This window comes from Pipra filicauda, unplaced genomic scaffold (genome assembly GCF_003945595.2).
Source record: "Pipra filicauda isolate LSUMZ 115617 unplaced genomic scaffold, ASM394559v2 scaffold72_size3293161_pilon, whole genome shotgun sequence".
NCBI classification, from domain to species: Eukaryota; Metazoa; Chordata; class Aves; order Passeriformes; family Pipridae; genus Pipra; species Pipra filicauda.
Genome location: NW_024104898.1, coordinates 1,520,954 through 1,545,802, shown reverse-complemented (window position 1 = coordinate 1,545,802; position 24,849 = coordinate 1,520,954). Strand labels below are relative to the sequence as shown.

Below are 24,849 nucleotides of genomic sequence, written 5' to 3'. Positions count from 1 at the left end.
GAGGCGGGGGGGACGCGCCCCGAAATGGCGGCGGCAGCACCGCCCTCCCGCCGGCGGAAGCGGAGTGACGGCAGCGCCGGCGGCGGCAAGATGGCGGCGTCCAGCCTGCTGTGCGGGGGGTTGAGGCGGCTCTTCGCCGGGTTCTGGGGGGCTGGCTGGGCCGCCCCGCCGGCCCGGGCCCTCCGCCAGGGTGAGTCCGGGGGCGGCCCCACGCTGCCCCGCTGTCCCGCCGTCTCGCCGCTGTCGCGGAGAGATGGTTGCGGTCACTGTAATTCGCCTTCTCCCAGTCCCCAAATACTACTTCTTTCAGGCTGAATGACTCTCATTGTGTCCTTCTGTCTCTTTTTTTTTTTTTAGTTGTGGAGGTGACTGAAGGCAACACGACCACAGTAAGTCCCTGTACCCCTTTTTCTCAGTAGCTGCCTTTGCTGTCACTTCTCCTTCCTTCAGCCTCCAGTCATGTGTGTGGCCGTGTGTGTCCATGCTCGCACCCCCCCTCCCTCCCCATCCCCCCTAGCAAAGTTAAGAAAAAAAGGGCTGTAGGGTGCGTTGCGAGTGCAGGTAAGCAATGGAGGATTTGGCTGCCAAAGGTCAGGATTGTCACCCTGCTGCTGGTGGCAGGTGCCTCCACTCTGAGCCACCTGTGAGCACCAAACCCCTCACTACAATCCTGGTGAAGCTGGAAGCCCTGACTGGAGGCATTCAGAACCCAAAACACCACAGTTCTTCAGAGGGTTCATTTCTTAAACTGGTGACACTCGACAGTGTCTCGAGTACAGGCACAAAAGAGGGCATGGTGGCTTTGTCATTCCATTGTGGGCTGGCAACATGATGTGGCACTGAAGGATGGCTCTGTACCAGCTGTGTGCCATGCACATCTCTTGCCTTTGATCTATGTTGTGTTTGGTAACCACTGTGTGTGCCATACTGACTGCAGGTGATACAAAGCTTGCATCTTATAACACACATGGTGAGAAAAAATATTTGGTGAAAGGGGTATTTTCAAAGAAAGGGCTTAAATACTAAAGGAAAACAGCCCCTGAAAATAGAACAGAGGTTCTGAAGTAACTGCTGAAGAAGAACATCTTCTCAGCTACACTTTAAGACAGAAGGAAAAGATTAAAGCAGTAGAATTCAAATTTTACCTAATTAACATCGTCTGATCTATTGCACTTTATCGAAAGAATTGTCAAGGAGATTGCAATATTCTGCTCACATTATTTATGCCAGTAGCAATCTATGCCTTGACTGGAGACAGGTAACACAGATATTTTGAAATATATAAATAAGGAGAGTGGAGAAGGAGTAATTTGGGAATAGTTAGAAGACAGTGCACCTAAATGCTAATCTCTATATACATAAATAATAAGAATGGGATGGACTTTTTTTGCTTGCTAATGAAACAGACAAAACCTGGTTGTTCATGCCTTTGAAAGTCTTAAGTATTTTTGTCAAAAATGTGTTTTCTCAGAAGTTTTGTCTTATTTGTATTAGTGGACATTGTCATGTTTGAAACCTGCATGGAGCAGGTTATTTGTTCTATTAGAGATTATATATCTAAAACATATAGCAGTTAACAAGATCTCTTAAGACTGTCAAAAAAACCAAGTTTAAGGTGTGATACTAGGTGTGATAGAGAGTATCTTTTTCTTGCCTTGAAATGCCAGGCAACTAATCTCTGCCCAGAAAACTGAAGAGAAGAGCTTGCAAGCATGCCCTGAAGTTGTTCTAACCAAAACAAGGGGTAGTGTGCACACCAACAACACACACAATGTATTTTGCACTAATATAATTTACATCCCTTTACAAAGGAGATGTAAATTATAATCTCAAAGTCCCAAAACATTAACTGAGGTTTGTTGTAAAAAAGGTATGCATTACATTAGCAGAGCCCTCTATAAAACTAATTCTTCCTGGAGATTTGGAGGTTTTTGCTGAGTAATATCCTAGCATCAGTCTAGGATCCATCAGTGCCCCTGGATGAGGAAAGTCTTGTAACAAACAGTGTAAATTGAGAAACCACGTTTCTCAGTGTATCCATTGGTCACTCCATTTATCCTGCCAGTTCTCCGTTCGTATTTCCTGAATCCATCTTTCTGTGCTTATCTTTCTATGTGTCTTTGGTTTTATCAGTATTGAAGGAAGTTTTTGACATGAACCAGATGAATGAATCCCAGGGAAATCTGGATTGCATCAGCATACTGAGAATGTAGAGCCTCTTTATGCACTCTTAAGTTGTTTAACAGAAAAATAGCAACTGAGTGAATTAGCAGTATTGAAATCCTCAGTAATTGGGGAATAATTGCTAAAGCATGTACACTGGAAGTTATCTCAAGAAACAGTGATCTTGACATAGCATTCTGAATCTGTATTCATTTCCAGCATGAAATTACAGTCAAAGTACAATCTGAAGCCAGACTGGCAAGAATCAAGACCAAATACACCAGCTTCCCAAAAAATAACTTTACTGATTAATAAAAAATTAGATACTGGCCTACATTTTATATTCATAGTGTTAGGTATTTGTTTCTGTAAAACTGACTGTTTTACTTGTGGGAGGTAGGAATCTTACTTAAAATTTGACAGTACTGCCTCTTTGAGATAGCAAGATGCTTGAACTACAAATAACTTATGTTTCCATTTTCCCATCACCAGACAAGAAAGGCACAACCCCAGAGTATGAAAGAGTTCTGCCAGTTCAGCTGGATGCCAGTTTGCTGTGCATGCTTACAGAAAATGTCTTGCTTTTCTTTTCCCAGATTTTCCAGCACAGAACCTGATGGTTTCTTAAAAGTAACCTTGCATTCCACCCAGGGTTTCTTTTCAAACTCTCTGATGCTTGCAGTGTTTGAGCCTGTCAGTTGATGCTCAGAATCTGCATTTAATCTTAATTTGACCAGAGGAAGCTTGCACAATATTTTGGAGAAAAAAGGCTTAGTTTTATTGGTTTTTCTGTCCATCTGGCTGCAATTTGAGATAGCTTTTGCTTCTATTAGTAAGTCCTCAAGAAAAAAAAAAAACAAGTGCACATGTAGATAGACTTCATATTCCTATATTCCTACATATCTGCTTTTAAAAAACAAATTTGTCGAGTTCTTCCTTTACACACCTTCTACATCTCTTTGCATGTTACTTGTGAGAAAACTTGAGTGTTAGACATCACCACTTTGTAGTGATGTAGAAAAGATCATCTTATAGTCTCGAAAAAGAATTGTCCAGCAAATTAAACTGGATAAAATATTGGTGTATGTAAAAAAAAAAAAAAAAGAAAACCACAAACTCCACAGACGTCTCCTAGCAATGCTTTCTTAAATTTAACTTTTGCTCAGAATTTGCCCTCTTTGTGATTTATAATCACTACAACTTCAAGGCATGGTGTTTCAAAAGAGTACTGCAATAAACAGAATTCAGGTGAATATGAGAACTTCACACTGACTGTCAACTAGGTAATGTTTAGTAACCTTTACACAAGAATTTACCAAAGGGTTTTCTATGCCCTCTGGATTTGTTCTTCTCCCCGTAGTCTGTGGCATAGATGTACCAAAGTGCTTGGTGTACCTATATAAAAGTGAGTTGAATGCAGATACTCTTTTCCTTACATCTGCACAGAACTGATCAACGTATTGCGGGCTTCATGAAAAGTATTCCTTTATTCACAGGTGCAGGTAGAGGTCTAAGCTATGCCTGATCACTATATCCTTTAAATTTCTTCCTAGATTGAAGGGAAAATTTTAGAGGATGCTGAAGCACCAACTCCTCCAAACCCCTCTGGCCAGTGTCCCATCTGTCGCTGGAACCTGAAGCACAAGTACGATTACGTGGTAAGTTTAATGAAGGAATTCCCCCAACTTCATAGCTAGATCAGATGGCCCTCAGATCTACGTACTGCACAACCTGCCCCTCTTGTCTTTGGCTGGGTGCAGTAAAAATACTTAACTCCATCTCTGCTTCTCTTGGGTGTAACAAGAGCTTTCTATGGAGTAATCGTTTGCCTTGGCTGATGGTGTTCCTGGGGAAAAAAACCGATGAGCTCGTATCAAATAGATTTGGAATTATACAAATGGCCATCTGCTCTGGGAAGGCCATATATTTCTTCTGTGCCCAGCTGCCTTTCAGCATTGCACTTCCAGGAGAATCAAACTGGAATGCAGCATTAAGTCAATGGATACAGGCGTGTTCTAACTCCGGAGAGGCCAAAAGACCTGGCTAGATCAATTATATGACTTCAAGCACTACAATTTCTCATTGGGTCATTGTCCACTAAGTTAATAACTGTTTCATATAACCTTTAAAAGTGTTGATGAGTACAAAGGAGAGCATGCATTTTTTACATACCTTGCAACAGAAAAAACAGGTTTTATTCAAGCTTTTTGCAGGAAATGCTAATGAGAGGTTCATTAACTAATGAGGGGATAACTAACACTAAATCTAGACTATGGGAAGAAAATCCTGTAGTACTTTAAAACAGAAGTACAACAGTTAAGAACACTTTAGAATAAGAAGCATGAGATAGAAGATGCAGAATGTAACTTTACAAGAGGTCATTCAAACACAGAGTTTACAAAGGGACTAAGTTCCCCCCTTGCAAACTAAAAAAACTCAGAATAAGTTAATGTCAATAGGATTAGAGAGATATAAATACATTGGAGGAAAAGAAATGTTTGTGAGAAAGAAATTCCATTAATGAGAGAAGGGGACTGAAAGCCACATTTGTTGCAGAAAGACTAAGCATGTAGTCCTAGTGCACACACAGAAAAGAAAAATCATGTTTTAATATCTGTGTAGTAACGGCAATGTTGAAAATGTAAAACAACAGGAAAAAACAGGTGTAGAAATTACTTAAGCATTGAATTAGGTACAGACCAACAGGTCTGGATTGCATGTTGCCCCAAGATCTTGAAGGATCTTAAAGGAATTACTAACAAATATATTACTTCACTCACAGGATTTTTTTTAAAGCATGAAAAAAAAATCCTAAGGAATCACCAAATGGTTTGAAAATAGCAAGCAAAATAATAAGTAGTTGAAAGAGGAAGGAGAATGATGCCGATGATTACCAGTTGGTAAATAAAATGTTGCAAATTCCAAGTAAAATGGTATCAGCTAGGAGTAAAAACAAATAATGGATTGAACAGGACTAATTATGACTCATGAGTTATGAAGAACATGAGTACAGCAATAAGTGCCAGACAAAATACTTACAATTGCTCCAGACAGGTGAAACAGCAGATATGAGATGTAAATGAAATATGTTTAGTATCTTTAAAAGCCTGTGTTGCAGAAATCAAGGCTTTAGGATCTGAGTATTGTCAGTGATTTTGACTCAGGCTGGGTGCAATGTTAAACAGGGAAATTAGTTGTGAGCAGGAGAGTATTTAGTGTTCTCTGGTCTGGTTTCTCAGCAACCCGGGAAACTTAAAACACAATGAATTTGCAGATTATAATAAATTAGGTTAAATGGCAAATACCGTTAAGGTTTGGAAAGTACTACAAAAAAGATTGTGTTTATTTTATGTCGCCCATGTTTGAACACAGCATTTTCTTGGAACTCATTTCTTCTTCATGTTTGCTGAATGGTGGTGTAATCAAAACCAACCCATCACACTGGAAAATACTTTGTTAAGGTTACTGCAGCTACGTGACTTTTGTATGCAAGAAGTCAACAGCATCATTAAACTAGAGATTTACAGAAAGCATTCCATGAACCACATATTAACAACTCAAGAAAACTATAAACTGATGTTCAGGGGTAAAATGAGCTGTGGCAGTGGATTAAACTTGGAAATTAATATATAGACTCAGTTTCTAGTGCTGTATGTGGTAGAAGACTGTTGCATGTAGAGATAATCGTGCCATCAAGAACCAAAGAAGCGGTTTTAGACAATGTGATGCTGTAGAGTCTGAATTCCAGGATTAGAAATGGGTCCCAACAGACACAGTAAAACATGAGTTTTACGTGTGTTTGTAGAGTGAACTAAGGTTACAAGTTTTCTTCCACACTTCACTTTGATTCTTAGATCCTGATTCTTACTGCTCAGTATGGAGGCAACAGAAAACCAAATGTGAGGAGAAATCCTGCAGCCAGAGTCTTGTGAATCATTGCTAGGATCATTTCTAAGAAATTGTGGTCCTGAGAGACAATCTAGGAACATGTCCATCTCAGCTGTCATACAATTTTTGAATGCATATGCATCTAGTGTATATATTATCCAGTACTACTCCAGTAGAGCAGAGGAGAACCTGGACAAAAAACTAAAGAGAGCAGTGTGAACTAGTATTTTGTAACTGTAGAAGTTTCTTACCTTATGTTTAGAAGCATCCCTCTGTGGGGGTGGTGAGAACTAGGAGAAATTTCAGTTCTGGAGTAGACCACTTCTTTTGCTTGTGTAAGTCCCTTATGCTTTTGAATGCTTTGTACTGATCACAGATTTTCAGGATTTTAAATGTGAAGGTGAATAAAAATCTCCCTTTTCTGCACTAAAGTGGTCTCTGCTATTTTCTTTGCTGCAGCAGTGATGAGCAGCAGAATCTTGAAATGCTTAAATACTAAAGTGCAGGCATTTAACTGTGTGGGCTGTTAAGCAGTGGCACAATTTACTCACTGGTGGTTAATTGTCCTAAATGTCTGTAAATTGAGAACAGCTATTTTTGTTAAAGATATAGCCTAGTTCATAGAGCATAACCTATAAGCTGTGCTTGGTAAGAGATCAGAATGGATGGATCACAGTGGTTCCTTTGAGATTGATAAACTGAGATCAGTCGGTTGCACAGAAGGGAAAGTGTGAGCTTTTTTGCTTGAGACGCTTGTAATTGGACTGAATGAGGCACTATGAAAAGGGAAGTGTTGAATTAGCCCCTGAGGGAGCTGAGTAATATGACCTCACAGGACTTTCCTTTTGTCATGTGCAACTAGCACAGTCTAAAGTAGTGGCATAATGAGTTACTCTGGCTGTCAGAGAACTGGGGGACCAGTGTCTCCAAAGTTATTAATCAACTGAACAGGCATTGTGAGCACTAGCAGGTCATGATTCCAACCTGCCTCAGCTGTGGTGTGGAGGGCTGCAGTTGTCTTTGCCAGTTCAATCCTAAGCCTCTCCTGTGGCTCAGGATAACAGAGCTTAAGATATAAATTCCCACAGTTTGTGGTCTGTGTGTGTCCGTCCAGTGAAAGTGAGATCTCAGTTGATTTTTTTTTCACATCCATTGGAGATAAAAAAATTATTTTGGTCATTATAAGGATGCAACTGGATTGAAAACTGCCATCCGGTTTTGAAATGCCTGGAGAATGGTGTACAGCTCCCAGGAGTAAAAGAGAAAGGCAAAACTAGACTTGTATAACTGGAAATAATGACTGCTGGACTTGTCCAGTACAGCCCAGTAGTAATTTGTCTGCACAGACAGAACTGTTCTCATGGTAAATTAAGGTTTTAATAAATCGCATATAAGCAGTCAAGGATCCTGCTTTTCAAAGTGTCTGCAGACACTGAAATGCAGAGATGCGTTGCATTTTGGTTGCCATCCATTCACAAGAACATGCAGTATATAGCATTCCATTTAGCAAGTTTGTCCTGTTAGAAGTGAAGGCTAAACTTGTTTTTCATTTCCCCCCTTATCCACTTCAGACATCATTAGTTTGAGTAGGCAGTAAATATGTCATCTTGCTTTGGCAACAATTAGAGGAAACCAAACTTTAAGCTTTGCCTATTAGCCTATTATTAATTCAATCCAAGTTGTTTTCATCAAATGCTGCAGATCACAGGGGTGGGAATCTGAGTCCAGCCTCATGGAAGCTGTCCAGTGATTAAAGCAAATCTGTGGTTACAGGCTTGGCTGTCCACTAGCACAAAATGTGATTTTCATGGAACATGACGGCACCATGAGAACTTGCCAGACATTTTTTTCTTTGACCGCTCCACATATTTGTTCACTTCCCTCCACAGCTGCCCAGTGAAGTTGGCTGTACCTGTGTACTTTCTCCCAGTGGTAAGATACATCTGTGCTAGTACTTTGGGAGAGCACCTGGCCTGATAACTGTGGGGATCTTCAGAAATGGACAAACCTTCGGTCAAGTGTGCAGCATTTTAAGCCAAGTGGTGTGAGTGTGATTTGGAGCTGTAGCATGTGGGACATAGATGACTTCAGTCAAGAAATGACTGCCACGCCAGGGTGTTGGTCAGTTGGTGACAGTGTTGGTCAGAGATGATAACAGAGAACAGATTTTCTTGATTTTTTTTTCTCCCACAGAGAGAAAAGGAAAGACTATCTCCCTTTGCTTCCCACCTCTCCCCTTTGCATGGAAACACTTGATAACAAGCCTGTGACTCCATGAGGTGTGGTAGTAATATTGAGAAATCACTTGGACCACACACACGCCCTTCACAAGAGCCTGTGGCCTACTTAGGCTTTCAGGAGTGCGAAAACTGGAACTGCCTCCGACTTGCCATTAGCTCCTTTTTGCCTCCTCTCCACAGAGTAATGCAGCAGGCTAGTAGCAAAGTCTAGCAAGTTTTTTTCTTTCTAGGCACTTGGAGCTGAACATCCGTTTTTCATTCAGGGAAGTAGTATGTCCTAAATGGCAAATTGAGCTGTTGGTCATTTGAAGAACCAGGTGGCTGAAAAAGAGCAAAAAAGGGAATGAAGTTTTGCCCTGGTTTCCTGAATCCAATCCAGTGTATTTCAGGAGTGGTTGAAAGTCAGAGACCTTGGACTGTTTGCCTGGCCTCTATCCAGTTTCTACCAATGCAGCTGGCACCATCTGGTTCCCTGGTTACTGTTCTCCTTGGCAAGGCCATGTGTCAGCTGGCCTGAGGACACTCCACTTCCATTTTAACCATCGACAGCCTCCCAGGAGCTTTTTGCTTGTTGCTCAGCTGTGCTTTTCTCATTCTTTGGATACAGCATCACTCTGTAGGGTGCCCGATAAGTCATTTGATGTCAGTGAGACACTAAAGTCAGGATCTAAATGTCAGTGAGCCTTCATAATGCACCATTGTTTTCAAAGGAGCTAGATCTGAAAATCAGCCTGAACACATTTCACTGTAAACAAGTAGAAGTAGAAAGGAAGCCAGGTGAGGGAAGAGGGAAATTCTGTGTCATGATGGTATTAGTGAGGGGAGGGGGGAAGGACAAAACAAATCAAAAACCAAAACAAACAAAACCCCTCTAAATCGTGTCTGTAACACTTGTAATGCAACAATTGTCCCAAGTGACTATAAAAAGGGAAACGTTATATCCGTCTTAAAAAGGATTGAAAGGATAACCCTGGGAACTACTACCTGTCAGGCTCACCCTAGGAAGGTCATGGAACAGATCCTCCTATAAGTTGTGCTAAGGCACATGGAGGACAGGGGGGTGATTCAAGACAGCCAGCAGGGCTTCACCAAGGGCAAGTCCTGCCTGACCAACCTGGTGGCTTTCTATGATGGAGTGACTCCCATCACTGGACAAGGGAAGGGTTACAGATTTCATTTATCTGGACTTCTGTAAAGCCTTTGACGCTGTCCCCCACAACATCCTTCTCTCTAAATTGGAGAGAGATAGATTTGATAGGTGGACTGTTAGATGGATAAGGAGTTGGTTGGACCGTCGCATCCAGAAGGTAGTAGTCAGCTGCTCAGAGTCTGATGGACATCGGTGTCAAGTGGCGTCCCTCAGGGGTCCATACTAGGACCAGTGCTATTTAATACCTTCATTAATGACATAGACAAAGGGATCGAGTTCACCCTCAGCAAGCCTGAAGATGACACCAAGCTGAGTGGTGCAGCTCACACACCTGAAGGACAGGATGCCATGTGGAGGGACATGGACAAGCTCAAGAAGGGGGCCATGGGAAACTCATGAGGTTTAATAAGAGTAAGGTGCTGCGCCTGGGTCAGGGCAACCTCTGGTATCAGTACAGGCTGGGGAATGAACAGATTGAGAACAGCCCTGCCAAGAGGGAATCAGGGGTGCTGGTGGATGAGAGGCTGGACATGAGCTGGCAATGTGTGTGCACAGCCCAGAAAGCCAATTTTGTCCTGGGCTGCATCAAAGGTAGTGTGGCCAGCAGGTGGAGGAAGGTGATTCTGCCCCTCTACCTTTCTTCTGTGAGACACCACCTGGAGCACTGCATCCAGCTCTGGGGTCCCTAGCACAGGAAAGACATCAACCTTTTGAGTCAGTCCACAGGAGGAACACCAGCATGATTAGAAGGATGGAGCACCTCTCCTGTGAGAAAAGGCTGAGAAAACTGGGATTGTTCAGTCTGGAGAGGAGAAGGCTTCAGGGTGACCTAATTGTGTCCTTCCAGTGCCTGAAGGGAGCCTACAAGAAAAACAGAGACAGACTATTTGCAAGGGCATGTAGTGATAGGAGAAGGTGGAATGGCTTCAAACTGAAGGAGGGGAGATTTAGATGTCAAGAAGAAATTCTTTACTGTGAGGTTGGTGAGGCACTGGAATAGGTTGCCCAGAGAAGCTGTGGATGCCCCATCCCTCAAAGTATTCAAGGCCATGTTGCATGGGGCTTGGACCAACCTGGTCTAGTGGAAGGTGTTCCTGCCCATGGCAGGGGGGTGGAACTCGATGATCTCTAAGGTCCCTTCCAACTCAAACAATTCTATGATTCTATGACAGCATCTGTCAGAATTGGCCATTACCAGAAGGCCATCCTAAATTCCAGCAGCCCCCTTCACAGCTGAGGTGGTCTGATGCTGTGGAGGTGGATGAATAATTCCTAGTTAGCTAGATTTCTGAATACTCATTTTATATTCACTTGTGATTGTTTGCTTTTGCAAGGGCAGTAAATGAAGCTAGGAATGCTCCAGGGAGCTCTTTGTAAAAGAGCAAAGATGGGGGGTGAGAGCAGGTCTGTGAGTCTGTGAACAGGCTCACCCAACGTGAAAAGCAACAAGTACTCTTTGTTCTTGCCTGTTGCCCTAGACAGGGGGGTGTAGAGTTCTGACATGCCTCATTTGAAATCTTATTCTGTCTGAGTGCTCAGTGGCAGGTCCCCTCAGACTGCAGGCAGCCTCTGCATGGTTCTGCTGCCTCAACTATGAACATATTTACAGCAGCGATGGAGAAGTAAACTCTCACCAGCAACAAGTCTGTCGACAGAAGGGGAAAAAACAAGCAGAGAGTCTCCAGAGGCCCTTTGGGACAACTTATGCTGACATCAGGATGTCAAGGGGGCCTTCTTATATTGGCCTGAGAGGTACCTTTGCACTGGTGCTGTGTGTGGAAATGGAGAGCACATATCTGAATCCTGGGCTGTTGTACTGTGTACAGTTAATGGGACACTCGTGCAACAGCTGGTGCTGCTGTGTTTAAATGTTTGTCATTCCAGCCCTGTGATACTATCTGATCCTAGAGATCCCTTTAATTTTGTTTTTATTAAGAATGCTTTACATTTCTAGATCATTGGTCTACTCTGGCCTCCAATCGGGAGGTCTGGAGGCACACTATCTATAACACTGCTGCTTCTTTTGAGAAAGCACGCAGGATCACTCTCGAGGAGAAAAGACAACGAGGAGAAAAGACAACGTAGAAAGAACCGTGTCTTGTCGATACCACCCAAGGAGTCCTTCTGCTGTGCCTTTTGCAACCGGGCTTGTCTATCTCACATTGGCCTTTTTAGCCACCAGCGCACTTGCAGCAAGTGTGGGTAGAGTCCTTCCCAAATCTTCATTCGCAAAGCCTAGCCATGAATGAAGGAATTGGAAAGGTCAACAGCAGTGTAGTCTGAATGGTTCTTGAATCACAGATGAACCCTCAGCATGCTTTGAGTGCTCCTTCCATCCAGCATGGCTGTCACAGCCCCATCTTATTAAGATGCACACACAGTTGAAGGACTGAAGGCAGCAATTTATCCTATTAGGCCTTTCTCATCAGCACACATTCTTTTTTTACAAAAAGCTTCCTCATGCAAGATATTGGATCATTGCCCTGCTCTGCACCCTTCCAGAGAGACGTGAGGGAAGTTCCACTATGGGAAACTCGATAGAAGTTTGAGGAGTAGATAGCAGAGAACAGTCCTGCTTTGAGGGAACAAAGAGGGGACCAGAAGTGGTCTAACGTATCTGTGACCTTTAGGATAGCAGCTGTGATGGCATTTCAAGTTGTGTAAACAGTGTCCACCTGTGGGTCTTGTGTAACTGTGCCTGAGTACCTAGGACGCATTATCTTAGCAAGAATCTTGGAGCAAGTAGTGAAACAGTGAAGGAGCAGGGATTGCAGCTGACATCATGTGTTTACACTAATGAAGTCAGGGGAAGACTCAAGCCATCTGAGTGACCTTACTGAGCTAAGCTGGCAGGCAGCAAGTGACAACAAGCAAAAACCACTTGTTGTCAAGCTGCAGACAAAATGCATAGGAAAGAATCATTGTTTTGTTTTGAATTGTTTTAAATTCTGTACACAGCACAAGGGTCAGCACAACACCTTGAGTACCAGCAGTTAAGGTAGCTGTAGCACTGATGGTTTGCCCTTCTCTTCCTCCGTCAGGATGTCTTGCTGCTGAGTCAGTTTATCCGTTCTGATGGAGGGATGCTGCCACGAAGGATCACAGGCCTCTGTTTGGAGGAGCACAAGAAGGTTGCTGTCTGTGTGCAGATGGCTCACCGTGCAGGTACCTAGCCCCCACCTGAGACAACCCTTTACTGTGGAGTACCTATAGAACCCCTTGAGAGGGGTCTCCTGCCCAGTAGGTATAGCTCAGTGAGATGTCATTGTCCAGTCACCCAGCAAACTCATTATTGTCCAAATACTGTGACAGGGTGATGGAGCAGAGACTACTTGTTCTGCTTACTGTGTGTCTTGACTCCTACCATGGCAGCAGACGTTTATCCCTGTAGCTGAAACTACCATTGCAGAAAGATCTGGAAAGTGGCTCAGTCTCTGTTAACTAATGATTAAACACCTGCTTCTGAAATGACGTGATTTAGTGTAAGCTTACCTACCCCTTTAGTAACACACAACTCTACCATCTGCCGTGTGACGGCTTTTTTACTTTTCCCTGGGACTGGGACGCAGGTTGTCACAGTCAGAATATTGTGCTGATCTTTATTACTGGTACCTGAGTTGTATCCAAGTTAAATGGACTGAGAATGTTAATAGTCAGATTTTTCCATCCTGGAAATGAAATCTAATTGGACACCAGTGCCCTATGTCCTCTGAAAAATCCTCTGCAGTGAGCCCAAGTGACAGTGTCTTTGGTTTGTATTTCCTTCCTATACCCAGCAGAACCTCCCAGCTTTGTCTTTGCTGAGGTGCAGGTTCAGCAGTGACTAAAGACAAAATACCTTTTCTACTGTACTTGAGCTTTTGCTGTGCTGTCCCAGTAGCAATCTGGGTTTCCTGGCTTACGAGGTGTAATGTGACTTCTGAATGCTGTAGAAGCAAGGAGGCGCTGCAAAATATTCTCACACCTTTCTTTTTCTGTTTCAGGTTTGTTGCCAAACCACAGGCCTCCACTTCCTGAAGGGCATATTCACAAGAGACCCAAGCTCAACAGGTGAGTAGTCTTGTCTTTCCACATTTCCTTTTTTCAGGAATAGATTGAAAGAGGAAATGGGGTAAAACATGCCTCAGGCAACAGGGTTTATAAAGAGTACTCATAGCATTTTGGAGAAGTAAGATCTGTCACAGTATTCTCTAGCCAATCTTTTAAGGACAAGCCACATCTCATACAAACCATTTATCCACACAGGATTAAAACTGCCGCACGTATTAGGGTCTGCCCACCCTTCCTCAGCCGTGCTCACCTCCTCATCACTAACAATCAGTAAGACAGTCACAGGAGGACACCACAGAGATGGAGTCACAGCACTACAGATTAGCTGAGGCTGGAAGAGGCCTCTGGAGATTGTCTAGTCCAAGCTATGTGACTCAAGCAGAGTCACATAGAGCAGGTTACTCAAGACTATGTCCGGTCAGGTTTTGAGTATATCCAAGGATAGACCTTCCACAGTTTCTCCAGGCAGCTTGTTCCAGAGAACCACCCTCATAGTGGGACAGTGTTCTCTTATGTTTAAGCAGAATTTCTCATTTCAATTTGTGCCTGTTTCCTCTTGTCCTGTCACTGACACCTGCCTCTGTCTTCTTTACACCCTTCCTTCAGGTACTATGAACATTGGTAAGGCACACCTGAACCTTCTTTTCTCCAGATTGAGCAGTGCCTTCTCTCTTAGCCTTTTTAACCCCCCAACAGCAGCAGGAGGGTGCCCAGGCAGAGAAACAGCAGTGAGTGGGGGACCGAGCAGCCAGCAGGGGCCCATCACAAGCCTGTTGCCTTCTGCCCCATCCCTGTTTCCTGTAGTCAGCAATTCACCCTCTGTCTGCCCTTCCTATGCAACAGGATCTCTTTCCCCTCCCCAGCCTCAATGGCCCCTGGCCTTTAGTGGGCAAAGGGAAAACCTGTGGCTGCCTCCTGCTCTGTGCTGGGCACTTGGAGGTGCTAATCCCCTGTTTATAACCTCACACTGTTTCCATGGGGATGCCAGAGCGGTGTATGAACCTCACATTAGCAAGCCATGGGGTTACCAGAGGCCATGGGTCCATTGCTGGAAGAGCTTGGAGTGCAGGGCTGAGGATGGCTGGAGACTCCTGCACTTCAGGTCTGACTCTCTGCAGTGGAGATTTGAGAAAGGTTCTTGGAAATGTCCCTTAGATGCTGGCATGCTGCATAATGTAGCCATCAGATACTTCAACTGTGATAACTTCTTTCCTGTGTCTTATGAGCCTTGGGGATTCTTTAGTAGCTGTTGTCTATCTTGTAGCTGTGAGGTAGAGCACATTATCTTGTTAGCATTCACACTGCAACCCTGCTTAGCAGGCCGAGACTGGAAACGGTAAGTGCAGTAACTTGCTGGACTCCACATCTGATTCCCTGACTCTTACAAATTGTTCCATAGACTTCTAGTGAGAACAAGGAATTAATACCTCCGGATACATTCTACATGCAAGTAGGTGTGCTACACCTCTTAAATAAGGGATTTAAATTGGAAATTAGTATCCAAGCTCTTCCTGTTGTATTGCTAGTCCCTCCCTACACCACCCTTGTTTTTCTCTTCCCAGTGAGGGAATGTAGGAAGCGGGGTGGAAGCAGAGTTTAGAAAAAAAGAGCAGAGCTGTTGCAGAGGATATGGAACAGCATTGAAATAGGCAGGCTTTGGGGTCTGGGTGGAGACAAGAGAATAGGATCAAGAAATCAAACTGAAAGTTTTGGTGGTGAGCCTGAAACTAAACAAACAAGTCAAAAAACCAGGATAGAATGCTGGTGTACTTCAGGAGTGCTCTCCTCGTCCCTCATGATTCTTCTCAGCCAGATGGAAGGGGAAAGCTCTGTGTTGGAGCCTTGTGAAATCTTGCCATTGCAGTTCTGTAAGAGTTTTGACTGTGTGTACCCCCACCTCTATTTCCTTCATTGCTCTCTGGAGCAGCAGCTGGCACCACATAAGGCAGGAGTTACAAATTGCTTCCTTCCTCTAGCCTGAAGGGTACCTACATGCTGAAGTCATACAACCAGTACTTGTTTTGGGAATGAGGCCAGAGCTCTTATCAAAAGTTTCCCACATAAATGACTTGTCCAAGCTTACCTTGTCATTACTTCTGTACTTGTTTCTAAAGCTTCCTGTAAGTCTGTAGTAAACTTGGGAAGCACCCAACCTGTGGTGCTGCCAAATGCAGGTGAGCTGACAGAGAAGAGCAGGGGCAGAATTGGGCTTGGACTTTGGAGTGGAACAAGCTGCTTTGTTCAATGCCATGAGAACATGACTGGGTCATCCTCTAAACCTGTTTGGCATAATATCAGGCTGCTCACCGAACTTAGCTTGTTCCTTCATTGTGTTTGTGTCTGCTGGATTTTTAAGTACCAGTTCAAGAAGGGATCAGCAGGATCTACAGAGAGCTTACTATAGCAGGTAGGCTATAGGAATAGCTGTAGTAGGCTATAGTGTAATAGCAGCTATTACACAGTTAAGTGATGTATTTTCCAAATCCTTGAGTTTCATCTCTTTGAGATTGCTATATTGGCTGCTCTAGCCATCTTTACCACTGTGCTTAGATGAGAGGTAGCAGTGCCGTTTTGCACTGCTGCTGTAGCCCTGGGAATGCCAACAGGGAGAAACTGAGGGGCCTCATAATACACTTAGGCCGCTTGTTAAAGCTTTTCCAAGACAGGAACACAGGTAATGTACATTCCTTAACATCAGGTTATCCAGCCCTTGCACTTTCCATCTCTTCCTGCAGTGATGGCTTTTTTCTCACTCCACTAGTGTGTCTACTCTGTGTGTGGTGTTGAAATATGCCCTTTACACCCCTCCCCCTCCAGAATAACTCTCACCAGTTAGAAGCAGATGGAAGTGCCCATGCTGTAGATGCTGGAACTGTTGAATTGCCACCAGCTGCTTGAGGAATCTTTTACCTCATCTCTGAAGGAGCCAGGGATCCTGGAACAACAGTTTGCCCAGTGCTGTGCACTGGTGCTCTCAAAGGTAAAAAAAGACATCACTTCCTTGGCTCTACAGGAGACTGGTCCTACTTAGGCAAAAGAAAGTAGTCATGAAGCACCAAGCCAGCAAACAGAGAGGAAGATAAACTAGGATCAAGGTGGCAAACTGAGACGGATAGTCCTCACAGGTGGCTACTAGTATCTAATATACTGAGAATTTAGGCCATTCCCAGACACATGGCCTCCCTTCTGCTCTCCGTCGCTCATCTGCACTTATTCTCTTGCCACCAGAAGCTGCATTGCACATGGAGGAGAGCTTTGCATACAGAAGACACAGTTCCTGCTATACCATTCTAAAATAAGGAAGTGCAAGTTGAAAAGAATAGATAGAACACTGTAAAGGTGTTGTATTCTGTGTCAAGACTGGGACAATAAACTTTGTGCTGCTGAAGGGCAGTGTTTCTCTCAGTCTTACCTGTACTTTTGTGTGCTCACCCTTCTCCCCTGAAATTCCTCTCATTGCCCCACCCCATAAGCAATCCATTGTTTGTTTCTTTGCTCTGAATTGAGAAATCTTTCACTTTTGCAAGGGAGGGACTTCTGAGAAGTCACTGTCTGCTCCAGATGTTACCCCACATAATTCTGTGAGTATTCCTACCATCTGGGGACTGCCTGCCTTGCAGTTACACTGAGCTGAAGAATGTCTTGTTGACAGTAGAATGCAGCATCAGCTGTTAGAGTGCCAGGACAAGATGAAAGCCTAAGATAACCTTCAGGACTGATTCCACTCACACCACCTGAGACTGAAGGCGATTCATCATGGGAAATGTAACTTGGAGTGGGAGTCAAAAGCCCAGTACCTCTACTGTAATACAGATCTCAGCATTCACTTACTGCATGTAGACTCACAGCAGCAACCCCTGCTTGGCTGAAGTCTGGCAGAATACTTCATTTGGATGAGCAATCTCTTTCATTTCTCTCCAGTCTTGCAAAGTTCTGGTTGGTCCTCCCTTTGGCCAGGCTTCTTCCGGGGCTGTGTCAGTAGTTTTGAGAGCAGCTTCATTTGTTGCTGAAAGAGGGACAAACCAGCCTGATGAAAAATTGATTTGTCCCTGAGGCAACGTACAGGCCATCTGCACAGGGGGAACTATGGTTCCTGGGCAAAGATGCTAAGGAAGTACACAAAGAACGACTGAGGAGCTGTGTTAATGTATGCAGCACCAGAAAGCACCAGAAAAGCTACTCCTCAGCTATTAATTTGCTGCATTTATGGCTGTCTTGGCCAGGATGTTTGGCCCATGTCATGGTCACCCTGATTAAAGTGAGCCTGCTTCAAATCTGGCATGCACTGGCTAGCACCTAGCTGGGATTAAAAGGTATCATGCCACCATATGGAACTATCAGCAAACTGTCTTGTTTTAACAAGGGTCACGCATGCTGACCTGTCATTGATTTAGTGTTGTGAAGTGTGGATTTATCATACAGAACCCCTCTTCCTCTCAAGAAGGTGCTCTTCTGGTGCTTACTGAATGATGTTTTCCAAAAAGCATAATTCCCGTTCTATTTTCTGAAGTGGTTTTATTGTCTCAATTGTAGGAACTTTGGACATTCCCTTCTGCATGCCCTAGATTTCTCTGCAGTACTGGGTTTTCACTGTTTTCCAAGGGATGGTTCCACAAGCAAATTTGTCTTGCCAAGGATTGACCCCTCATCCTCAGCCTCAATTCTCCCCTTCATAACTCCTGCTGTTACTTCTGCATCCATTCATGCTCCAGCCTGATATGTTCCAGTTAAGTGCTGCAGCAACAAAATATTTTCACTAGCCCAAGAGGCTGAGGGAGTTCTCAGTGATCTCACCAGCACTGTGCAGGGTGACAGACTGTTCTCATACTCCAGAGTCTTGTGTGTGCAGGACACCACACACTAGAACCAATTGGGAAACAGCCAAGCTCAGCTGTAGGTCAAACTTCTTCCTTTAAGTAATGGAAACCTGAATAGCTCAGTGATTTTCTTTTCACCGTGGAGGTTGTCACGTAGATAATGTGGACTAACACTCAATCCAGAACAGTCCCTGAATTCAAGACAGTATCTAGATGCTCTCTTAATGTGAATATAGCACTCTTTTTCTTCTGGCAGGTCCAAAATATTGATTAAAGCACAACACTCTAAAGTTGTTGTACACACCCTTTCCAAAAGGACTAGGGGATTTCACAGGCTCCCTGAGTCTCAGCTCTGTCAGCAAGAGGTGCTGTAAGATTATGGAGTACTTGATTTTGAGTACTCAGCTGCCACTCCATTTTCAATTTCCTGGTGGAAGAGCATAACTTGGCACAGGTAATATCCAAGTTAATCCCTCCTCCATCACCTAAGCTGGAGGAGTTGCTGTGTGTTAGGAAAGAAGCAGGTTCCATGTGAATTCCTCATGAATTACAAGGTTCTCAGGCTCTGTGGACACCTCTCATCCCTAGGAGCAGAATCTGGTTTCACTGCTATCAGCATTTTACTCCAGCAGCATGTGGTTTCTCTCATCTGCGTGGAAACTGTGTTGTGCATAGCATGTGAATTCAAAAGCAAAGAGCCAGAAAGGTTGCAGGTGAGCAAAGCCAAGAGGTGTCGTGGGAAGGGATGTGGCAGGGAAGAGGCAGTCTCGCCAGCACTTTGATCGAGTGCTTCCTGCAGTCTGTAGCCCTCTGCCTTCTGCTCTTAATCCAAACAAAAGCCATATTGAAAAAGTTCAGTGAGGGTTCAGAAGTTCAGCCTTGAACTGCACCAACATGGCCTTTGCTTGGGCTGTGTGCAGGACTGCGGTTGCCCCATTTCCATTACCCAGAACATGGAAGCCCTGTGCCTACTCCTGGGAGTTAAGTAGCAGCCTCCAAGGGGGAAGACTTTGGGGCCCTCCTGCCCACTAAATAAAATCCATGGAAACAGACTTCCACATGCTACAGAGATTTTAGGCTATTAGAATGACTGTAGGAGACTAACCACAGTTGTTTCCATCCTGCTTATATCTTGCCTTTTCCCATCAGGGAAATCCCACCAGGATTTCCATCACACTTCATCCAAACTACTTATTTTTGCAGCTGGAGTGTAGGGATTCTTGTTGTTGCTCAGGACTCTACCATACTCAGGGGCAAGCAGAGCCCTGAGGTGAGTCACCATTCCCAAAACTGGCAGTTCTGTCCCCCTGCGCCCAGAGTGGGAGCTCTGCACACCGAGCTAACGGGTTTAGGAGACAGCGGACCAGCTGCATTTGGCATCCACGTGGAGGGTCTGTCCTGACAATCCTCAGGCCATCCATCAATGTGTTTTTGTAGGTGGTTATAAAAACTCCCCAAGACAAATCATGTTGTCGGATACAATGAAAAGTTGGGAGACTTGGCTAGAAAAGGGGGTACGCTACCTTACATGGATGGCAGAGTTTGCAAAAAAGTCCCATGTGCTGGCCTTTGAAGCTCTCGTATGTGAGTTTTGTGGATTGTTTTTACTCTGTGGAAAAAAAAAACCTGTGTGAGACAGTAGGAACTGGAGTTAGTCAGAGAGGAACAGGAACTTGTAGACTGACTGCTCCCAGGGATCAGGCTTTTGCACTGCTGAATCAAGGTAAAAAAAAAAAAAAAAAAAAAAAAAAAAAAAAAAAAAAAAAAAAAAAAAAAAAAAAAAAAAAAAAAAAAAGCCAGCAAACAAAATAGGACAAGTTTGAGTTTGGGACAAAGCAAGTATTAAAAGCCCTAAAACCAAATGTGCTCCAGGAAGGGAAAGCGTCCAAATGTCTGTTTCAGTTAACAATGAAAAGCCCCAGCCTGCAGTCCCCAAAGGAAGCCAAAAGCCTGGACCAGAGGGCTGGATTAGACCTGCTCAAAAGAGAAATAACAAAAGCTTTAAAATCAGGCCATTACTAAATCCTCCTTCCTATGCAGAATTGGGGTGTGCACTTCCAGCCCCCACACAGAAACAGAGGGATTTCTTAAAAAGCCACTGTCTGTCTAAACCTGCACACAGCATTGATGTGTATCTCACATTCACACATTCACTTCTCTCCCAGTGAGATCATTTATTATCACGGGAACACTTTCCCGTAATCATGTGGACACGTGACCAGAACTGCACTTGGCACACTGATGCATTAAAACAGTTTGGGATTTTTTTTTCCTCCTTTGCTGTAAGTGCAGTCTTGCAATACCAAAACTTGTGCTACAGCTGTCCCCCTGCAGCACGGGGAATATGAAAAGAAGGACCTAGCCCATGTGCCCATCTAACACCCCCACAGCTTCTCCCAGAGGAGTTGCCTTGCTGTGGTTCTTTGCCAGATTCCGAACTAGGGACCTGCGTTTGGTCTCTCTGAACTCTCCTTGCATGTGAAATTAGAGACAGGAGACTCTCTCCTACTTCCTGTCCCAAAGTTGTTATGTAAGGGATTCCACTAATGCATGAGCATAGCATTACAGGTCAAAAGGGACTAATTGAAGGCACAAATAGGAGAAGAAGTAGTTGGATCTTGCTCTGTGTCGTCACCCAGACCCCTCCTGCTGTTGCGTCTACGTGTTTTAACTATGGTAAACTCCTCAAAGCAAAAGCAAAGCATCTTGGAAGTGGCTTCATTTCAGAGGCAGGAATCTCCACATGTGATTAATTTTTCAGTTTGTGCTGTTTGGGAGTGCTGAGGAATAAAAGGGCTAGGAAGATGGGCTGTTACATACTCTGTAGCTGCCTGGCATAGCAAGCTTTCTTTGTAGTTCTTAGGAATGTCCCAAATACCTTCAAACAAATGCATTACATAGTCTCTATCCAAAGTTCTTAATATCTCAAATTTGCACAATGCAAATAAAAGGTAACAAAGCTGTTTGGGGAGAGGATGACTGATTGAGGTTACATTAAGACCATGGGATTACTCAACAGAGGCATGCAAACATCTCTGGACAAAGTTTATCAGTCTGTTCCAAATTCTAATTTGTTGGAGCATTGTTTGTGCAGATTATGCTAGGGTTTTACTTTGGATCTTTATTGTCTGAAAAGACTCCTCTTTCTCTAAGGACCTCTGTTCCCCTCTCTACTGGTAGCAAAAGATTTAAAGCCTAACAAAACTCCAGGCCACCCAGTCACAGGGTAAGATTTCCAGTAACTGATTCTGGATCTGAAATCCCCTGCCTGTTTGCAAAGCCAGGTCTAAAACTTCAAATGGTAAAAAACAGAGGATATTTGCCAGACATTACTCTTCACAGAGATTTGTAGTTGTGATGATAATTCCATTCTAATACCTCTTACACTGTAGGTGTTGACTTCCTGCACCAGCAAGCTGCAACAATACTGTTGTACAGAGAACACTAGAGCAAATTTGGACATATGAAAATACAAGACTAGGACAGAAATCCATTCCATGCATAAGAAATAACCAATTATCCCCCAAAAGTAAATTAATCCCTTTTTAAAGACTTTATTTCTCACAGCATTTAGCCTTTGTAATTAGTTTACCTTGTTGAGACCAGCTGTTGAAATAACACTTCCCCTAGAGGTTGAATGCATTTAATCTTGGACTTAGTTGCAATGATGGGATTTGGCACTCCAGTTTAGCTGCAGGTGGACAACTTGCCAGCAGCCTGGAGACTACACCTGATTTGCTTTGTGAGACTGAAAGTCAAGCAGGTGCCAGTGGGTTCAGTACAGAGGTGAGCTTAGAAATTCCAAAACAAACAAAAATTGCTTTCCAGTAGTCCCTTCTGAATTAAGAGAGCTCTGCTCATGCTTATTCCTTTTATAAATAGGCATGTGGGGAGGCAAAGGCTACAGTGCCTGCTTCTGCTTCAGTTGAAACCTTTTCTCAGTGATCAGTCTCCAACTGAAACATGTTTGTGTTGTTTTGACAGGTACCTGACCCGCTGGTCCATCAGATCTGCAAAGCCCATCTGGAAGAGGGGCCCTAAGTGGTGCAAAAAGCCCTTTCCAATCGGACACCCTTTGCTGAAGGATAATGTAAAATATACACGAAAGCCTGTCTCTTTAAACCACTAGTGGCCAGAACTGGCATAGTTAGTAAGCACATGTTTTGCACTGGTCTGCTTTTTTATTTTTCCAAGTTTGTCAATATCTCCAATTTTCTTATTCCAAAATTGTCCTTGGTACTCTATATTGTGTCCAGTTGTGATTTGTTCCTCTAGAATACAAGATCCATCAAAGCAAAGTTCAGAGTGCAGAATGATTTGAAGAAAGCAAAGGGCAAAGACTTTCGCCTCAAAGCCAGAAAGGATCTGAAGGCTTTTGTTTATGTTCCACATATGGGTTTGGGAAAGGATGTTTCCTTCTTTTTCCATCAGTGAATGGTGTTTCCCAATTAACATGTTTCAACTCAGATTTGCACAATTTGGGCTGTGATGCTGATGGAAGAAAAAGTCCCCTCAGCACTAGGTTTCCTTGGCAGTAACAGAAATTGTTAATGACTACTGAAATTAATTTTTTTATTATTATTATCTGTACTATCCATCATTTGCAGCAGAACACCTGTGGCCGTGGCAGACAGGTATATGTGTCTTACGTATCCCCTTAAGGATTCCTGGCTTGTGCTTCACTCCTGGATCTGAGAAATACACAGTGTTGACATCCTTGATGACTTGGCCTGTTTTTTCTACTTTGCAAATACATTTGTCATAAGTCTTCCATGTCAGTGATATGGTTGCTTCCTAGGATAGCTTGGGAGTTGATAGATGTGCCTTATCGTCCATCTTGTAATAAAAGGTGGCACCGTTTCTCTCTCTGTATAGTACACATATGCACCTTCCACCTACTGTCCACTGCTGCTTATGGGCCTGGTATGAAAGGCTCATTAAATTTATCAGGGTCATTACTGATTTGGTTCCATTTCTTCAGTATTTATCTGGGGGCTATAAAACAGCACAGTTTTTTATGTACTACACCACTTAACCTTGAATTGCTTTTATCAGAATCATCTGCTAATACCTTACAGCATGGGCAGGAACAAAAGGTAAGGATAAACCCATATTATCCAGGAAATCAAATTAGAATAAAATGATTCTTTTTAGCCTTATTTTGCAAAATGGAAGCCCTAGATTCAGCCCCTTGAGCTGGCCAAGACCTTGTGCTTTGGGAGACAGAGCCAAGACTTCATTAAGTATATTGAGAAAAAATCTGTGGCTGACTGTCTCTGTTTTATAAAGCTTTGAAACCTACAGCTCTTCAGAAAGGAAAAGATTCTTCTTTATTCTACTACCTACAGAAGTTTCTATGTCTTCTAGCTCTGCTCAGCAAGCTTTGCTAATGGAAAAGTCACTGGATTAAATCATTGCCTTGAGATGAACTTAAATGAGCACATGTTACAAAAGACCAGGTGATGCCCACAGCTATTTTTTTTTCTACAGTTCAGTGCCATGAGCTGGAAAAATCCAACTATATGAAGTTCAACAAGGGAAGGTGCTGGATTCTGCACCTGGGATGGGGCAACCCTGGATGTACAGACAGACTGGGAAATGAGATGCTGGAAAGCAGTGCCACAGAAAGGGACCTGGGGGTCCTGGTCGATGCCAAGTTGAATATGAGTCAGCAGTGCCCTGGCAGCCAGGAGGGCCAACCGTGTCCTGGGGGGCATCAGGCAAAGCATCACCAACCAGTTGAGGGAGGGGATTGTCCTGCTCTGTTCTGCACTGGGGCAGACTCACCTTGGATATTGTGTGCAGTTTTGGGCACTGCAATATAAGAAAGATATTAAGCTGTTAGCGTCCAAAGGAGGGCAATGAAGATGGTGAAGGGCCTTGAGGGGAAGCTGTATAAGGAGCGGCTGAGGTACTTGGTCTGTTCAGCCTGGAGAAGAGGAGACTGAGAGGAAACCTCGTTGCAGTTGACAACTTCTTCATGAGGGGAAGAGGAGGGGCAGGCACTGGTCTCTTCTCTGTGGTGAGTAGTGACAGACCTGAGGGAATAACCTAAATTTGTGTCAGGGGAGGTTTAGGTTGGATATTAGAAAAAGGTTCTGCACCCAGAGGGTGTTTGGGTGCTGGAACAGGCTCCCCAGGGAAATGGTCATGGCATGAAGCCTGACAGAGTTCAAGAAGCATTTGGATCATACTCTCAGGCACACGGTGTGACTCTTGGGGATGGTCCTGAGCAGGGCTAAGGGTTGGGCTCAATGATCCTTGTGGGTCCCTTCCAACTCAGCATATTCTGTGATTCCATGACCCCTCTAATTTTGGTGAAACCTAACATCTGAAAAACTAAATACTGTTCTCTCTTCGATATGCCTTTCCAGAATTCAGGGTTTAGTACAGATCCCTTACAATATCCATCTGCTTTCTACTCTGACTCCAACTCTGTTTTTGCCATTCGTGGGTGACAGCAGGTATTCGTTCATATTGTCTCCAAATTAGTTCTTGTGTAAATGAGGTGTCTTTGTAATCAGACAGATGGCCTAGTTTT

The 24,849-nt window shown here is 43.8% G+C and overlaps 1 protein-coding gene across 1 annotated transcript; it reads left to right on the top strand.

Moving 5' to 3' along the window:
- The first annotated feature begins 75 nt into the window (after positions 1 to 75).
- On the top strand, positions 76 to 23,032 carry MRPS18A (mitochondrial ribosomal protein S18A). Its single transcript, XM_027735056.2, has 6 exons — positions 76 to 190; positions 358 to 389; positions 3,717 to 3,821; positions 12,483 to 12,606; positions 13,425 to 13,491; positions 22,293 to 23,032. The coding sequence occupies exons 1-6, from the start codon at positions 91 to 93 to the stop codon at positions 22,435 to 22,437; spliced, it is 573 nt and encodes a 190-aa protein (XP_027590857.1). The 5' UTR covers positions 76 to 90; the 3' UTR covers positions 22,438 to 23,032.
- The last annotated feature ends 1,817 nt before the right edge of the window (positions 23,033 to 24,849 follow it).